At 38.3% G+C, this 18475-nt stretch overlaps 1 protein-coding gene across 3 annotated transcripts in view; it reads right to left on the bottom strand.

Moving 5' to 3' along the window:
* CFAP47 (cilia and flagella associated protein 47) overlaps positions 1–18475 on the bottom strand; it is a 761390-nt gene that overhangs the window by 440253 nt on the left and 302662 nt on the right. For all 3 annotated transcript variants that reach the window (XM_032799255.2, XM_075059737.1, XM_075059740.1), the window contains exon 41: positions 897–979. In XM_032799255.2, coding sequence (XP_032655146.1) covers positions 897–979 — 83 coding nt within the window. The remainder of the gene's footprint in view (positions 1–896; positions 980–18475) is intronic.

Here is an 18475-nt window from a genome sequence, read left to right as displayed (position 1 = left end):
AATCTGGAGGTCACAATCGGGTGTAAAGAGATTGCAACTACCTCTTCCTTACCATATTGCTAAATGGATAGGGAATCTGAGATGAGAGAGACAATATCAAATCGTAAGGGGTAGAAAAATGTTAAGAACCATTGCTGTAATCCCTCCCTTCCAATTATATGAATTGAACACAGTGCTATATTATCAATATACTCAGTATAGCTTTCAAAGACCAAATATAAACATTTCCACATAATACAGAGAACACTACTATACAGAAGCCATATCCCAAAATGTAGTGTAACATACAATAGATATAAAGACAACCTAGGTATTTCAGAATTATTCTGGTACTAGTAATACTGATATAGCAAGTCTCAGTTTTCCATAATGCCATATGTAAATACAATAATATTTTGCTCAAGTATGCAGTGAACTTCAAGGAACTGCTCTGCAGATTTTGTGCAACTGAACTTTCTTGAGGGTAGCCATAACTCCCAATGAATAAATCCTGACATAACTCTTGAATCAAAACTATTAGGGAATGAAAGTGAAAAATCTATGGACAATGAATCATTTTAAATAATTCTTTCATATCCAACACTGATATGCTGGAAGGGTCTCAAAGAAGTCCCTTTTTAGAAGAGCCTGTCTTTGAGCCCTGTAAAGAAGAATCTCAGCTTTCTTTCTTTTTTAATAAATTCTTTAGCCATAAAATATATTACTAAACTTGCACTGTCTATATAAATGTAAGATGTCTGCAGACAATAAATCTGTAATATGAGTATCTATTATTGTATATATTTTAACTTTTAAGGATTCTGTTCATTCACACTGGTTTCCCATGTACTCCAAAAGTCATTAGTTAAAACAAATTTTGCAGAAGAATGAAAGGCATCCATTGTAGAAGCACTTACAGCCATTTAAGTTGTTCTCTTTGTGACACAGTACATCTTCACCTCCCACATCACTTGTACTATTCAGTACATTATATTCAGAACTAGTGAAAGAGAGAAAAAGCAATATGCTAACTTAGCAGTAATTTATAATATTAAATAAAATGATCTCTTCAAAGTTCATACATATAGGAATGCAGATGACTGACAAAATCTGACAAATATGGTTTTAAGAAAAAGTGATTTTGGCATAATCTACCTGTAGAAGATACTGAATTTTATTGTGTTCTTAAGTTATTGTTACTTCGATCTCCAAAAACAGTACATTCCTTCTTCAATTCATCTGCATGTTCTTTTTCAAACTAAACAGATAAGCAAACTCCACATATAGAAAAGCAGGTTACAAGTTAAAAAATTACGATTGCTGGTGATTGGCCAATCAGCCCCAAGAGTGTATACTCAATAACAATTTTGAGTTAATACGAATAAATTTAGTCCCAGTTCTTTTTTTCCCCCCAATCTTCATATTAGTACAAACCTACAAGAATTCATTTAATTATAATTTACCATGGACTTTCTTCCAAGGGGGATTAAATAACATTAATGCAACATTAAGACTGACATTTTGAAACTACAGAAGACAGGACATTGAGGAAACCTACTTACCTTCCCTACCTCACAGCAGTAATCAGAGGATATATATTAAAAGAAAGTGAAGCTCTCAAATACTACAGCTATGGAAACCCATGTAACTACCAAAGACAGAACATTCCCTGAAAAGTTCACTTCCATGCATCTAGGGTGACCAGACTGCAAGTGTGAAAAATTGGGACAGAGGGTGGGGCATATATAAACCTGTATAAGACAAAGCCCCAAATATCTGGACTGTCCCTATAAAATCGGGACATCTACTCACCCTACATGCATCTGAAAGCATACCAACAGAAGCATGACTTGTAACAATGCGGACTACACAATTTGAGATTATGATCTAGATCTTTCATTAATCAAATGGGCTTTTCAGTTGGTTTACCAACCAATGTAAGTGCTTCACTAGTCAAATGGAGGTGTACTGATATGAACTGTGTTTTGGGTAATTTTATGTTTGAGGGAGAAGGAAGAAAACTGAAAAATCTTTTAAGGCATTTTACATCAAATTGTGTTTATATTCACTAGAGAACTTTAAAACGTTATTAATGTTGAGCACTGCTGAAACCCCTGCCCAATCACAACAAATCCTGCTTTTTTGTGCTTTTACTTGAGCCCTTGGATTGAAGACGGTAAAGGTAATAAACCATACCAAATTATACAATAGATGCATAAGATTTTTTATATTTATGATCACTGGTAAGAATTTCATTTTGATAGTTGGCAGGATGCCTATAACCTGGGATTGGTACTACTTAGAGTGTTAAATCAAAGTGAATAAAAATGAATGAATTTGAGGCCAAATCCTGCCATTTTTGGGCACTCAAATCTCCCATGTAAGGACTGTTTTTTCAAACTGACTTTGATTGCACATACAGTACTAAGCAATACCAATCCCAGGTTTTAGGTGACCTGACTTCAGTCAATGGGAGATATATCTGAATAAGGATTCCAGGAATGATCCTATGGGATAAATAATTTCCAACAGCAGGACTTCTGGTAACTCACAACTGAAGGATAAAATTGACGGTCCTTTATAACTTCCAGAACAGTAAGAGATGTTGGAATTATATAACTGGAGAGTCTCCTTCAGTTCAATAAGTGGAACTAGAGTTTTAAACTTCAAAGGTTCCTGGTATCCCAGACATCTGGGATAGCACTCTGTGCAGTTGAAGGAATTTCAAATGCAATTAATGTGTCATTTGCATTTTTACTTATTTAGGCCCAGATTCTACACTGGTATCTTCTAGCATAGAATGTACCACTTGTGCAAAGTTCCATTGATTTCACTAGAAGTCTGCATATGCGCAGGAGTGTATGCTAGTGGATCCCAATGATTGGGGTCTTAGTTACTTCTCACATTTTAAACTTCAACACATCTGAAATTTTATCGTGTCTCATTTATTCCTGTTGGCTCCCTCCCTCCACAGTGTCTATTGTTTTTAATGCTTGTTATTTACTTATAGAATTAGACATCGCAAGTGAACTGCATGCATTTTGTCGTTTTCTCATGAACATTTCTAATCCATGTTGAACAATAACTATATCACAATTCATAGGAAGTATGGAGGTGATATGTGTTTCTTGCCAATTTTAAGTTTCAGGAAGAAAGAGAGGTTACTTACAAGTAACTGTAGTTCTTTTAGTAGATTGTAGGTACAGATTCAAACCCTAGGATGTACCTGTGCACTCTGCACCAGATATAACTCTCTCTAATGCAGTGCCACCACTCACTATGTATGCTCCTTCAAAGGAATAAGCATTTGAACCCAAGTTCTTATAAGATGTCATACCCCAGAGTCCCCTCAGTTTCTTTCAGCCAGCAAAACCCCCACACACACTATTCATCTGAATGAAACCTGTTTATTGGTAACTTTATGTTCCAGGAGAAAGGAAAAGATACTGAAACCCTTTTCTAAACCCAATACATCATGGATTCAGTCTTGGCCTCATTGATGTCAATGGCATTTTTGTCACTGAATTCAATGGAGCCAGGATTTCACACCCTCATTTTCACCCTGTGTCTCTAACACGCTTTGGAATGTACAGATGACAAGTGCTCCATAGTATTATTAATAGCCTTTTCTTCGACATCCTCTAGAGCAGTGGTTTTCAAACTGTGGGTCGCAACCCAGTACTGGGTCGCGGAATGGAAGGCACTGGGTCGCAGAAGCTCTGGTCAGCACCACCAATGGTGCTGCCCAGCTAAGGCAGGCTAGTTCCTACCTGTTCTGACACCGCGCTGTGCCTCAGAAGCAGCCAGCAGCAGGTCTGGCTCCTAGGCAGGGGGGCCACGGACTTTCTAGGAGCTGAACCTGCTGCTGGTACCCTAATTCCTGCCCCAGCCCTGAGTCCACCCCAACCCAGAGCCCCTTCCAGCACCCCAAACCCCTCATCCCTGGCCCCAGCCCAGAGCTTGCACCCCCAGCCCAGAGCCCCCTCCCATACCCTGAACCCTTAATTCCTGGCCGCAAACTGCATCCCAGCCCTAAGCCCCTCCCATATCCCAAACCCGTTGGTTCGCAGGCATCAACAACTTTCTTCCGGAGGGTCACCAGAAAAAAAGTTTGAAAATCACTGCTCTAGAGAACTTGGAAATTTTACCAATGGGAAACATTATTCAACAATCAACATAAAATCTATTTTTCCATCTTTTTCCTGTGCAACATTTATAAAATTGTATTACTAATGTTAAGCCAAATTAAACATTAGAGGCCATTACAGTGGATGCACAAGTAGCTAAAGAGCACATATTCAGCAGTTTGTCCTCTTATTTGCTGCACTGGTTGATATGGAAAGATCAGCATTCAATAATAATGCTTTATGTGTGATACAGGCAGAATTTGACCATGACATTTAAATATCAGATGTATAACACCACTACTGAACGAAGACATTTTGGTGACTGTATCACACATGAAAATTGCAATCTGTATGATGTGTAATGTGCTATTCAATCATTTGAATAACTGTCACTTAATCTGACATATCAGTACCTTAGAAATTGTCTCTGAATCTCTCACTTGAACATAAACTAGTCAAAAACCAGGTTTCCTGTCAATATTAATTAATGTTAACAATAAAAGACTTGCGCTGCTCTACATGCAAATTAGACAAATTCATCAATATAGAATTAATACCATCTTCTAATCTGAAGTATTTGAAGCACTGTCATGCATACTTCAATTTTTTTTTATGTTTGAGCATGCTTGCATTGTAATACATTTTCAATATGCTTAGATATGCTCACTGTGTCTGGTCTTAAAATCTGTCCCTAAAATTGGTGATGCATAAAATAGAACATACAATGGACTGGCTTTGCACACTTTTTCTCATTCATTATTGATGAACTATCATGACTCATAAGTGGCAGATAAAACGTTTTCATCCATTATTTGCGTCAAACAATGAATGCAAAGACAACTCGCTGCATATCCTTTCTTTCTCTAGTTACACAATTCTCAGTTTGCAAATTTGAATTTAAAATATATTATACGCACCTGTACTATATAGTAATGTTGTAGGGTATTAGATTTAGTTATATATATTATATATTACATAGGAAATACAGAAATTACTGTTGTAAAATGGACCTAACTTTATACAATTCCACTAATCAAGCCACTAGGGAAATGGGAAGGCTGCAATGCATGTATCACTTAACAATATTAAGACTGACATTTTGAAACTACAAAAGACCTTGGGCTGGGTTGTAATTTAGCCGGCTATAACTCGTTACCTAGCTTTTCTCGCAGCTAGACCCTTATTTTCACAATTAATCCTCAGGCTAGGAGGATCCAGCAAACGGTTTTCTCCTGCTGATGTCTGCCCTGATATGAGGGAGGAGGCAGCATTTATGTTCGTCCCTTTCTCTCAGTTCATGTCCAACTGGTTTGGGAAGAGGGAAGTAATTTCCTGCCCTTTCTTCAATGCTCCTGGCCTCAGCTCTTAAAGATACAGGATCTTCTCCCAAGCGCGCACGCACGCGCATGGGTGCGTGTAACCTTAAAGGGCTAAGCCACATGATAGAATGGGCTGAATATTAGGCACCACAACCCTTAAGAGGACTGACCATCCCATCACACTGGCCCAATGAATTCTTGCCACTAAAGGAGCTGTTCCAGCTACAACATCTGAATTCTCAGGCCTCTTTTACAATAAACCATTATTTAGTGGTTCAGGATTAGGTTGTCTAAATATGTCTCCTCTCCATTTATTCTCTGCCATCCTGTCCCACTCTGGCTGTTATCTGACCTAACTACTCTGGTACTCTTTATTACAATTAGTGTTTTCTTTGTGGGACACATTTCCCTCACAATCTAAGGGTCACAAAATGAGTCAGCACTCTTGTGCTAGTTTTTGTTCCTAGTTCTGATTTCTCGCCATTTTTTCCCCCCAAATAAAAACTGTCTATGCAGACAGAGACAATGCTTTCCATGGAAAACTAATTATGTTTTGTTTTTTGCACCAGAATATTTTCCCCTTTAAGATACACTGGATATGGATTCCCTTAGCACTCTAGGTTTTTCTTACTTAGTTTCTTCTTCTGACAATTACCATCTAGAATAGTCCGGTTAGGAATCAACTTTACTATTTTCCATATAAAATTGTATGTGCATGACTGTGACTGGGAACCATAAGCCCCAACACCACTTCGCCCCCCGCCCCATTTTCTAATTTAAAAGGATTACTTTAGGTCCCTTACAAGTGACTAGAAAGTGGAAAGTGTGACTGGAATGGAAATTATATAAGTTTTTGCTTTCTGTACCTGACCTACTGCAAGAGTGTACACAAATGTACTATACCAATTAACTGAAAAAAGCTGACCTGTGCACTTGTAGTCTGCCATTAAATGGGCAAAAAGATACATTTCCAAATGTTCACACTTTACTAGACAAGCATCTGCAATTCCATATAACCACTACTGTTATACTCGGTTCTACAATGCTCAAAATAGGTCTCCTTAACAGTGCAAATTCTACTTATAATAGTGGCACTAGTATTCTGCACCCATTACTCAGCCAAAACATCATTGGGAGAATGCTTTTTAATTGGCTGGTTGCAACTTTAATAATGTTTAATGGAACAGGAGAGTTAAACCACCCCTCNAACATACCAACCCCCACCCCCCCAGGTATTTACTTGGATCCAGTATAGTATTAAATGACTTCTTTAACAAATAATCAATAATCAGGAGATCTGGCAGTTTCTCAATAAGACAATATTAAAGTCACATCTATCCCAAGGCAAAGGAAAGATAGAACAGCAAGAGGCCAATATGACTACATAAGGAGCTCTTTAATGACCTGAAAATGAAAAATGAATCCCACAAAGTGGAAATATGGACAAATTCCTAGGGAGATGTACAAAATAACAGCACAAGCATGTAAGAATAAAATCAGAAAGGCTAAGGCACAAAATAAGTTACTCCTAACATTGTAATAAGAACAGGTTCTTTAAATAAATTAGGCGCAATTTAAAAATGAAGGAAAAGATGTAGGTCTTCAACCTAGTGAAGGAGGAGAGCTAATCATGCAAGGCTGGAAAGAACCTCAAGAAGTCATCAAGTCCAGTTCCATGCACCAAAGCAGAACCAAATAAACTTCAACTAAATATGCCCACGTTTTTTTCACATGTCCTCATAGGTCAGGTTTTCTAAACCTTTTATCATTTTTGTTTCTCTCCTCTGGACTCTCTGATTTGTCTACATCTTTCTTAAAGCCCAGAACTGGACACAGTATTCCAAATGAGACCTCACCAGTGCCTAGTACACAAGGACAATTACCTCCCATGTCTTACATTCCCCCACGAAAGCTCATGCTCCAATACTTCTGTTAGTCCATAAGGTGCCACAGGACTCTTTGTCACTTTTTACAGATCCAGACTAACACGGCTACCCCTCTGATAATTGACTCCTTTTAATATACCTCATAATGATATTAGCCTTTTTTTGCAACTGCATCACGCTGTTGACTCATATTCAATTTGTGATCTACTATAACCTCCAGATCCTTCTCAGCAATACTACCATCTAGTGAGTTATTCCCCATCTTGGAGCTGTGCATTTGATTTTTTCCTTCCTTAGTGAAGTACTTTGCACTTGTCTTTATTGAATTTTATCTTGTTGATTTCAGACCAAGTCTCTCATTTGTCACAGTCATTTTAAATTCTAATCCTGTCCTTCAAAGTGTGTTCTTAACAATGATGTCATCTGCAAATTTTGTAAGCATGCTCTCGACTCATTATCCAAGTCATTAATGAAAATATTGCATAGTACCAGATCCAGGACTAACCCCTCAGCAAACCCCACTAAATATATACTCAGTTTGACAGCGAACCATTGATAACTATTCTTTTAGTATGGTCTTTCAACTAGCTGTGCACTCACCTTATGGTAATTTCATCTAGACCACATTTCTCCAGTTTGCTTATGAGAACATTCTGTAGAACTGTGTCAAAAGCCTTACTAAAAACCAAGATACAACACATCTATTGCATCCCCCATCCACTAGGCAAGGAACTCTGTCAAAGAAGGAAATTAAGTTGGTTTGACATTTGTTCTTGACAAATCCATGCTGGCTATTCCTTATAGCTCTGTTATACTCCAAGTGCTTACAAACTGATTGTTTAATCATTTGTTCCAATATCCTTCCAGGTATCAAAGTTAGACTGACTGGTCTATAATCCCCAGGATCCTCTTTGTTTTCCTTTTTAAAGATAGGTACTATGCTTGCCCTTCTCCAGTTCTCTGGAACATCACCCATCCTCCATTAGTTCCTGAAGATAATCACTAATGGTTCTGAGATTGCTTAAGGCTACTTCATTAAGTATCATAGGATGAATTTCATCAGGCCCTGCCAACTTGATTACATCTAATTTATATAAATATTCTTTAATCTGTTCTTTCCCTATTTTGGCTTGCATTCCTTCCTTGTTCATATTAATTGTATTGAGTATGTGGGCACTTTTCTAGTGAAGACTGAAGCAAAACAGGCATTTTTAATGTCACCAGTTATTAGTTTTCCTTCCCTACAAGGTAAAGGATCTACACTTTTCTTCATCTTTCTCTTGCTCCTAAAGTATTTATAAAACTTCTACTTCTTGTCTTTTAAATCTCTTGCAAGGTACAACTCATTTTGTAGATTAGCCTTTCTGATTCCACTCCCATATGCTCATGCTATTCTTTTGCACTCCTTAGCATTTTGTCTGTTTCCACTTTCTGTAGGATTCTTTTTTAGTTTAAGTTCTATTTTGATCTTAGGTACATGAAAGGAAATTCGGCCCCAGTGAAGTCAGTGCCAAAACTCCCATTGACTTTAATAGAACCAAGATTTCACCCACAGTCATTAATCAAAGTGTATTTGGTAAAAATCAGTTGTTGTGCACATATCTACATTTTAAAATTTACTAGCATATTTTATAAAGACAAACTTTACAGCAAATTTTATATATTCTTCCTGTAACCCCTTAGAAGCAATTACATTTCTTGTCATCTTATCTGCTTGGTACTACTTTATCCTCTTCTTTTGTCATTTATAAATACAGAAACTCCTCACTTAACGTCCTCCCGCTTAACGTTGTTTCGAAGTTACGTCGCTGCTCCATTAGGGAACATACTCATTTAAAGTTGAGCAATGCTCCCTTATAATGTCAATTGGCTAACTTTACAAGGGAGCATTGCACAAATTCCTTTCCTCCACCTCCTCCCCCTCCCTCCCTCCCTCCCTCCCTTCCAGAGCTTCCCCTGCTGCCAAACAGCTATTTGGCGGCACTTAGGACTTTCTGAGAGGGAAGGAGGGAGAGAGGGAGCAAAGAGAGAAGCCCCCCACCTCCCTGCCACAGGCAGGGCCACCCAGAATGCAGGGGCTGCAGGGGCCTGGGCTAAGGGGGCCCCAGGGCCCTGGCCTGCAGTTCCAAAAGCCCCTTTCAGAATGCAGCACTGCAAGCACGGGCTGAAGGACTCGGGCCCTTCAAAGCTGGTCAGAGAGAAGTGACGCTTTGAAGGAGAAAGCACCGCTTCTCTCCTGCCACTGGCTGCACGACTGCCCCTGCTCCTCCTGAGTCCTCCAGCCCGTGATCGCAGGGCCATATTCCAAAAGGGGCTTTAGAGCTGTAGGCCAGGGCCCCAGGGCCCCCTTATCCCAGGGCCCTGCAGCCCCTAAAGCCCCTGTGTTCCGGGTGGCCCTGCCTGCCAGGAAGGGGGTGGGCAGCTCCCAGAATTGCGGCCATAGGGGAAGTGCTGTGCACTGTGCAGAGCCACCTGCACACCCCCTACACCAAACAGAAACTGCACCAGGTAAGTGCTCTGTACCTCTTGCTTGCCCCAGCCCTGAGCCTCCTCCCACACCCCCACCCTGAGCACCGTCCTGCACCCTAACTCCCTCCCAGACCCTGCACTCCCAGCCCCAGGGGTAAGCCAGGGGCACCTCCCCACCACAGTACAGTAAAGTACAGTACTATACAGTATATAATGCCTTTTGTCTGCCCCCAAAAAATGTCATTGGAACCTAATCCCCTGCATTTACATTTTAGGGGATTTAAATCTTAGGGGAAAATTGGATTCATTTAACATCGTTTCACTTAAAGTCGCATTTTTCAGGAACATAGCTACAATGTTAAGTGAGGAGTTACTGTAATACCCATTGTTGTTACGGTAAGCTAAACTTGCACAGTTTAATTTGTTGAATGGACTTTTTTTTATTTTATAGCAAGTACAAGGAAGAGTATATTGACACTGGGAATGGATGTTGTAATGTATCTCAAGGAATTACTGTGAATAAATTTTTAGCTCTAGACTCAAATAATATTAAATTATCCATATACAAAATCTTTCTCTCCTAGCAATAAATTTTGAAGAGCCAGCTCATACCATACAGTTATTACATACTGAATTTGGTAGTTATAGGCTCTGGCTTAAAATAAGTTGTTAGCCTTGCTTGGTTAAAAAAGCATCTGAACATTGTATCAAAATAGGCATGTAAAATCCTCTCAGTGTATTGCCCTTGAAATCCATTTTAACAGCTGTATTTGGAGGCCATTAAAAAAATAAATAAAAGGAAACTATTCTGTAGACTACCTGAAAATAAAATACTTTTTATTCTATACTTATGAATACAGATTTCCTTTTATATAAACGATACAGAAACATGTTTTTGATATACAGAATTTCACGTCTTTCAGCATCACACCTTTGATACAGAATGCAGAACTTACGATTTCCTAAACTGTGGCAACTGCAGCAGAATCACTGTAAAGACAATAAGCTGCCTAAATGTTATGTGAGGAAATGACTGTTAAAATGGGGCTATTAAAAAGAAACACTGTGAAAATTAAACCACACATAGTCTTTTTTCACCAGTAAGAGCAAATTGCAAATTGTTACTCAATAGGATTTATTCAATGTTCATCAGATACAGATACCACAGATATGCATTGGGCTGATTTGATGGGCTACCAAAAGACAAAATTCTTCCTTTTTGAGTATGATGTGATGTGGGTGAGCAAAGGAGTTGCCGAAAAGTGATAGGTTCTTGACCCTTCCTGCCTGCAAGATGTGCACACGGTGCCTTACTGCTGCTCCAAAACAAAGAATTGTACACTCCCACCTACTGCCCACTGACAACAACATGTGTATGTGTAGGAGGAGGTTAAAGGCCTGACTGCACCCATGCTAGCTGACCACATTCCTTTAGGGCCACAGAGAACCAACAGACATGACAGCTACTTTCCAAGATCATATCTGAACCCTGTTTTAGTCAGAGAGGTGTGTTGGCAGGGGGAAGAAAGGCTGAAAGAAACATTCTGACTCCACTTTCTCTCTAGTACACCCACACACCAAACCAGAATTATTTTGCTCTTTATATGCATCCCTGTGGTGTACAGTAAAGTTGAAGAGTGACAGGTACCACAGGCATATCTAAATCTATATAGGATCTTCATCAGTAAACTTAGGAAGATAGAAGCAAGGGAATGTATTATTAATGAGAGAAGGAATCCAAGGGAACAGTTTACTAACATACTTAGAAATACTGAACCATGTATTGGCAAACAGCTCAACACAAAATATTCACTAAAATCCCATGTCCTTGCAGGATATAGTCTATGGGTATGTCTACACTACAAAATTAGATCGATTTTATAGAAGTCGACTTTTAGAAATCAATTGCGTATGTCCACACTAAGCGCATTAAGTCATCAGGGTGCGTCCTCACTACCATAGTTAGCACCAACTTATAGAGTGGTACACTGTACGTAGCTATCCCACAATTCCCGCAGTCTCCACCACCCATTGGAATTCTGGGTTAAGATCCCAATGCCTGATGGGGCAAAAACATCGTTACACGTGGCTTTGGGTACATGTTGTCAGTTGCCTTTTTTCCTAAATTACCTGTGCAGATGCCATACCACAGCAACTGGTTTTCAAAGCCTCTGTGATTCACAGTGTGCCTTGCTGTGCTCTTCTAATCACCCTGGTGCCTGATGCAAAATGATTGTCTGCTGTTGCTTTCACAGAGGGAGGGGCAACTGATGACATGTACCCAAAACCACCCGAGACAATTTTTTACCCCATCAGGCATTGGGAGCTTAACTCAGAATTCCAGTAGGTTAAAGGAGACTGTGGGAACTGTGGGATAGCTACTCAGTGCACCACCCCGTAAACTGATGCTAACCACAGTAGTGAGGATGCACTCCACTGACTTAATGCGCTTAGTGTGGACATATGCAATCGACTGTATAAAATCAATTTCTAAAAATCGACTTCTATAGAATCGACATAATTTTATAGTGTAGACATACCCTATGAGAGTAACGGGGAGACGTTTATGGCAGGATGGGAGGCTGTGGCAAATCGCCTGGCATCTGATGTTGAGCAGCCAGACACCAGGGCAATTAGAAGAGCACAACAAGGTCGATTTTAGCACTACTCCCCTCGCTGGGGAGGAGTACAGAAGTTAATTTTAAAAGCCCTTTAGGTTGACGGAATGACCTAACCCTATAATGCAGACCAGAGCTTTGATGTTCCCACAAAACTCAGGATAGTAACTAATATTATAGAAACAGCTAAAATCAGGTAGAATGTTTTAAATTAGCATAAACAATTTACACTATATCAATTATTGAGCAGAACTGTAATCTCTCCTAGTAGTATCTTTCTAAAATGCACTTGTGGAAGATAATAGAATAAAGATATTAACATTGGACTGACAACTCTCACAATCTTCTACATTTACACACTGGAACAACGTACAACATTTATATCTATTGTTTGTCTTATGACAATAAGAAATACTGGTTGTTCCACTTTGTTTAGTATGACCCCTTCCTTCACTCATTAACCTGGCTGGAGATGTAACCTTCTGGAGAACCAAACTCAGAAATGTAAGAATATTTCTTGGTATTCTAAATAATTAATTTTTAAAAAAAATTGCAATGAGAAAGTAAACTAACAACAATTTGCCATATACTGTATGCTGACAGGACTGTCCTTGAGAAAAACTAACAATTTTTCATTTCTTTCTTTTTTAAATGAGCAGTTCTGAAAATATTTAATCAAGGCAAGGATTTTTTAATTCTCCAATTAGTTTGTACGGTCATAAAACCCTTCTAATGACACCCATGATAAACTCCCTAATGCTAATGGTAAGGTAAAAGGATGGTTAGCAAGTCTCTAATATATACTGTCCAATTATTTATTTTAAAATCAAACTATGACATCCAAGCTTAGCTAATAAATGTAACTTTTTTCCTTTCCATCATTCTACACCCCCCGGCCCCATTCTCTCCCTTCCATTGTGTTTTATAGCTACCTGTTAAATTCTAAATATGGACAAGATGTAAGTTGTTTTGCGGGGGAGGGGAGGATTGTCTTACAGTTTGTTTATACAGTGCTCAGCACAATGGGCCCCCATCTTGACTGGCGTCTCTGGGCACAACTACAGTACAAATAACACATGATTTCTGGTCTGATCAAAACAAAACTATCGAACACAGAGTTTTTTTATTATACCAGAGTGTATATTGCACATGCAGTTTTTTCTTTACTATTTCAAACTCTGCGGGTTATTTATTTTCAGTTGCAGAAACGTTCATTGTTAAGAACACACATGGAGGATTCATCAATGTAAAAACATAGGGAAAGTTGTGGCAGAGCAATCCTAGTGATTTCTGATGTGGTAAGGTTTCCTGAATCCTATTTCAAATCATATTTAGGCCTGGGCATGGGAAAGAAATTGCAATTGTTAATTTGGTTGATTATCTCCTGACGGTGAATTAGCTAAAGGGCCTGTGCTCATTTTTTGCATGTATCTGAGCAGTTTCTGATGTTCCTGACTACAGGTTTTTGTTGATGTCTGCAAATGTCAATGGAATTGCTTCAGAGGCTCTATTCCTTTTTCTATAAAAGGTTTCAGAAGGTAATGTGGGGCAATCAATCTTCTGCCTGAGCCTGCTCTCAGCCGGGCATGCACAGTTTCCTATTTCATTACTCTAGTCTGTTTAAAGCCGAGATGGGGGGTGGGCCAATGAGGGGATATCCTCTGTGGTGTAAACTGAAGACACCCAGCCTGACAGTTCCACCACACCTGGCCCACTTAGAAAAAGGGATTGATGCTCCACACCAATTGCATGCCAGTGTAAGAGAATGCAGAATCTGATGCACAGCATCTACGTAACGTCCTTTGAATTTCAAAACATTGTATATGACAATTTCCTCACTCAAAAAGTGTTGCAGCAAGCAGGGGTAACTTCTATATTAGACCTTGCCCTAACAGATAAAGAGGAACTAATCACAGAACTAAAAAAGTTAATGGTAGCTTAGGTACAAATGATCCTGACATGATCAAATTTATAATGTGCAAACAGAAAAAGCTCCAGAACAGTAAACTATATATACTCTATATACTTGGCACTTCAATAGTGAAGGTGAAAATAATGATGAGCTATGTCAGCTGGGAAGAATTTAATCAGAAAAATTTGAACGATAATTGGGAACCATTTAAGGACACTGTATTAGATGCCCAAAAGCCACAATCCCACAACTGAGAAAGAAAGCCATGATGGCTAAAAAAAACCAACTTGGTTTAAGAAGGAGAGGAGCAGGCAGCTCTAAAATATATATACACACACATCTACACACACACAAATGGAAGGAAGGAGAAGTTGATAGTAAGGAATATAAATCAGAATTTAGGAATTGTAGAAAATTGATAAGGGAAGCCAAAGAACAAAAGGTGAACTCTATGGCCAGCAAAATTAGGGGAAATAAGAAGTTTCTTAAATATATTAGGAAGAAAAAGAATTTTGACAATGGTATTATGCCATTACTAGATAGAAATGGTAGAATTATCATTAATAGTGCAGAAAAGAGAGAGGTCTTCAATAAATATTTCTCTTCTGTATTTGGAGAAAAACAGATGATGCAGTCTCATCATATGGTGAGGATAACAGTCTTGCCATTCCTCTAGTATGTTTGAGCATATTAAATAAAAGCTACTATAGTCAGACATTTTTAAATCAGCAGGTCCAGATAACTTGCATCCAAGAATTTTAAAAGAGCTAGCTGAGGAACTCACTGGACCATTAATATTGATTTTCGGTAAGTCTTGGAACAGTGGGGAAGTTCCAGAAGACTGGAAAAAAGCTAATGTTGTGCCAATTTTTTAAAAGGGTAAATGGAATGACCTGGATAATTACAGGCCTGTCAGTCCGATATTGATCCCAGGCAACATAATGGAATGGCAAATACAGGACTTGATTAATAATGCACTAAAAGAAGGTAGTGTAATTACTGAAAATTAGCATGGGTTTATTGACAATAGATCTGGTCATATTAACTTAATATCTTTTTTAATGAGATTACAAATTTGACTGACAATGGGAATAGGGTTGACTTAATATGCTTAGACTTCTTTGAGATGTTTGACTTGATACATCATGACATTCTGATTAAAAAACTAGAATATAACATAAAGTTAACACTAAATGGATTGAAAACTGGCTAACTGATAGATTTCAAAATCAATGAGGAATCCGGTGGCACCTTGAAGACTAACAGATTATTTGGGCATAAGCTTTTGTGGGTAAAAACCCCACTTCTTCAGATGCATCATCACCTAGATCTGTTTCCATTTGGGTCTTGCAGGAATCGATTTTTGGCACTATACTATTTAATTATTTTATAAATGATCTGAAAAAAAAACGATATATGAAAATAATGAAAAGGACAGGTCACTGATTTAGAGTGATTCGGATCACTTTGTAAACTTGGTGTTTTAATATGGTTAAATGTAAATGTATACATCAAGGAACAAAAATGTAGGCCATACTTATAGAATGGGGGCATCTATCCTGGGAAGCAGTGACCCTGAAAGAGATTTGTGGGAGGTGGATTATCAAGTGAACATGAGTGGAGAGGTTATTTTCACCTCTGTATTTGGCACTCGTATGACTGCTGCTGGAATCCTGTTCTGGTGCTCATAATTCAAGAGGGATATTGATAAATTTGAGAAGGTTCAGAAAAGACCCATAAGAATGATTAAAGGATTAGAAAACATCCCTTATAGTGACAGATTCAAAGAGCTCTATCTGTTTAGCTTAGCAAAGAGAAGGGCAAGAGGTGACTTGATTAGTCTAGAAGTATCTACATAGGGAACAAATATTTTATACTAGGCTCCTCAATCTAACAGAGAAAGGTCTAACATGATCCAATGGCTGAAAATTGAAACTAGACAAATTCAGACTGGAAATAAAGCATAAGTTTTTAAATGATGAGAGTAACTAATCATTTGAACAATATACCAAGGGTTCTGGCAGATTGTATGTCATTGACCATTTTAAAATCAAGATTGGATTTTTTGCTAAAACATATGTTGTAGGAATTATTTTGGGGAAGTTCTACAGCTTATGCTGCACAGGGTCTCAGACTAGATGATCAAAACGGTCCCTTCTGGCCTTAGAATCTATAAAACTATGACTCTAAGTCTGGATCAAGGACATTTGAGAGATGGATTAAGATAATTAGACAAGATTGAGCTAATGTTAGTAAAATGGAGTAATCAACCCGAAGTACCGGTGAGCCAACTTGCCCAGCATTTGTCCCACAGGCTCAGTTTGGAGGTCTTATTTGATCCAAATAGTTAAAGTAGTAATTGTGATCAAGAATATTTTTCTAATCTACAGTTGGTGAAACTACTATGATATGACTGCTTTCCGTGGATGTTGACTATGCTACAGTTATCTATACTTTTGTTGCCAATACTAGACTGCTGCGATTGGTTTTACATGGGGCTAAACCTTGGAATCATTTAGAAGTTAGTACCAATTGCTGCATTAAGGAAGCATTACACACTACATTGGCAACATATACATATACAAAGCACCAGTTAGGATCAGGGCATTATCCTAAGTGTTCGCATGAAAAGCTTAAATTGTTTGGGATGTGGCTACCTCTGAGGTTACCCTTCTCATGCATTACTGCTGCAGTTGTGATCAGTAGAGGCACTTGAGCTGGATCCTCTTCCACACCTATTTTAAGTGTGAGACAGCTGCTGATTGGGCATTTTTCTTGAAGTGTTTTCAACTCTGGAACTTGTTATTGCCTTGGTTCACCAGAACCCAGATTTATTAAACTTCAGTTACATTGTTTGTAGTTTACATGTTATCATCACAGAGAAACCTAGAATCATGAATATGTCTTATGAATAAATTAAATGAACCCTGGACTGACAGGAAAATAAATAATAATATGCCATCTGTATAGCTAGCTCCTATAATATGTGAACAGGACGTTTTACTGTTAAGAATACTTAGAAAGTAAACTGAATATTTCAAATTATATTTCATTCTATGATTTGAAAAGTAATGTTCTTAACCATAAGTAATTCTAAATTTCTTGGCAAGTTAACAGTATTGCTTCATATGCCTGTGGCAGTTCCTCTGCTGTGCCAAGACAGTCATTTGTACAGAGTCCACAAGCTTTAGTTCTCAAACCTCTTTTCTATCTTCTCCTTACTTATATCCGTAACTATCAAACTTGGTGATATACATCAGTCTCCCTCACCCATACAATAACTTCTTCTTGTTCCACTTCTTTTGTCCTGACAAATAAATTTGTGGATATTTGTATCACTTCCTGTCAGCTAGAGATGGTGAAGACAGAAGTATTTCTTTTGGGCAATATGAGAATCCTTAAACATAGTACTTTCTTTCTTTAACATTCCTCCTTCACTCAGAATGTAACTTGCCTCTATATCATCTACTCTAGGTCATTTTTACCAGCATCGTCATCTCGACCTTGAACTCTTCTCCTTCCACACCTCATACATCAGAAAATCTGTCTATGGTCACCTATGAAACAATGGCTGTGCATATAACTGCCTCAACTTAGATCTCTGCACTTGCATTAATTTCTGCTCATCTTCATTTTTGAAAATCCATAGTCTATGGCCTCCTAAAGCTATAGGATTTAAAACTCTAGAACGTGCAGAATTTTGTCACCTGCCTTCTCATATGCTAAAAAAAATGTGAAGATCTCATCCCCTCCTGAAACATGTTCAGCCTGTTCAGTTCAGGACCCAGTCCAATCCAAAAGAACTTTTCCTTGTTTTCAGCCTCCAGATGAACTTAAAATGTCACTAAAGCAGACTGGTTCCTCTCCCCACTTCCTCCACTCATTTAGCACTATTGTCCTCTCTGTCCTTTCACAAATCACCACTTTAGCTCTAACATTTACTTGTTCAGTGGTAGGAAGAAACAGCAGAAGCCCACCTTTTCCCTTATCTCCCATACTCAACAAATTTTCATCTCTTCAGATCTTAATTTAAAAATATATATCTTTTTCCAGTGCCTCTGACAATATTCTTTCATTTATAAAATGTCTTTTCATAAATGTTATAGAATTTCTAACATATGCCAAAATCACATTTCGTAATTCTTGAAAGTTTAGGGATACAGAT

Source organism: Chelonoidis abingdonii, chromosome 1, assembly GCF_003597395.2.
Source record: "Chelonoidis abingdonii isolate Lonesome George chromosome 1, CheloAbing_2.0, whole genome shotgun sequence".
Lineage (NCBI taxonomy): Eukaryota > Metazoa > Chordata > Testudines > Testudinidae > Chelonoidis > Chelonoidis abingdonii.
The sequence above is the reverse complement of the archived record's forward strand: the minus strand, read 5'-3'. Positions and strand labels throughout refer to the sequence as shown.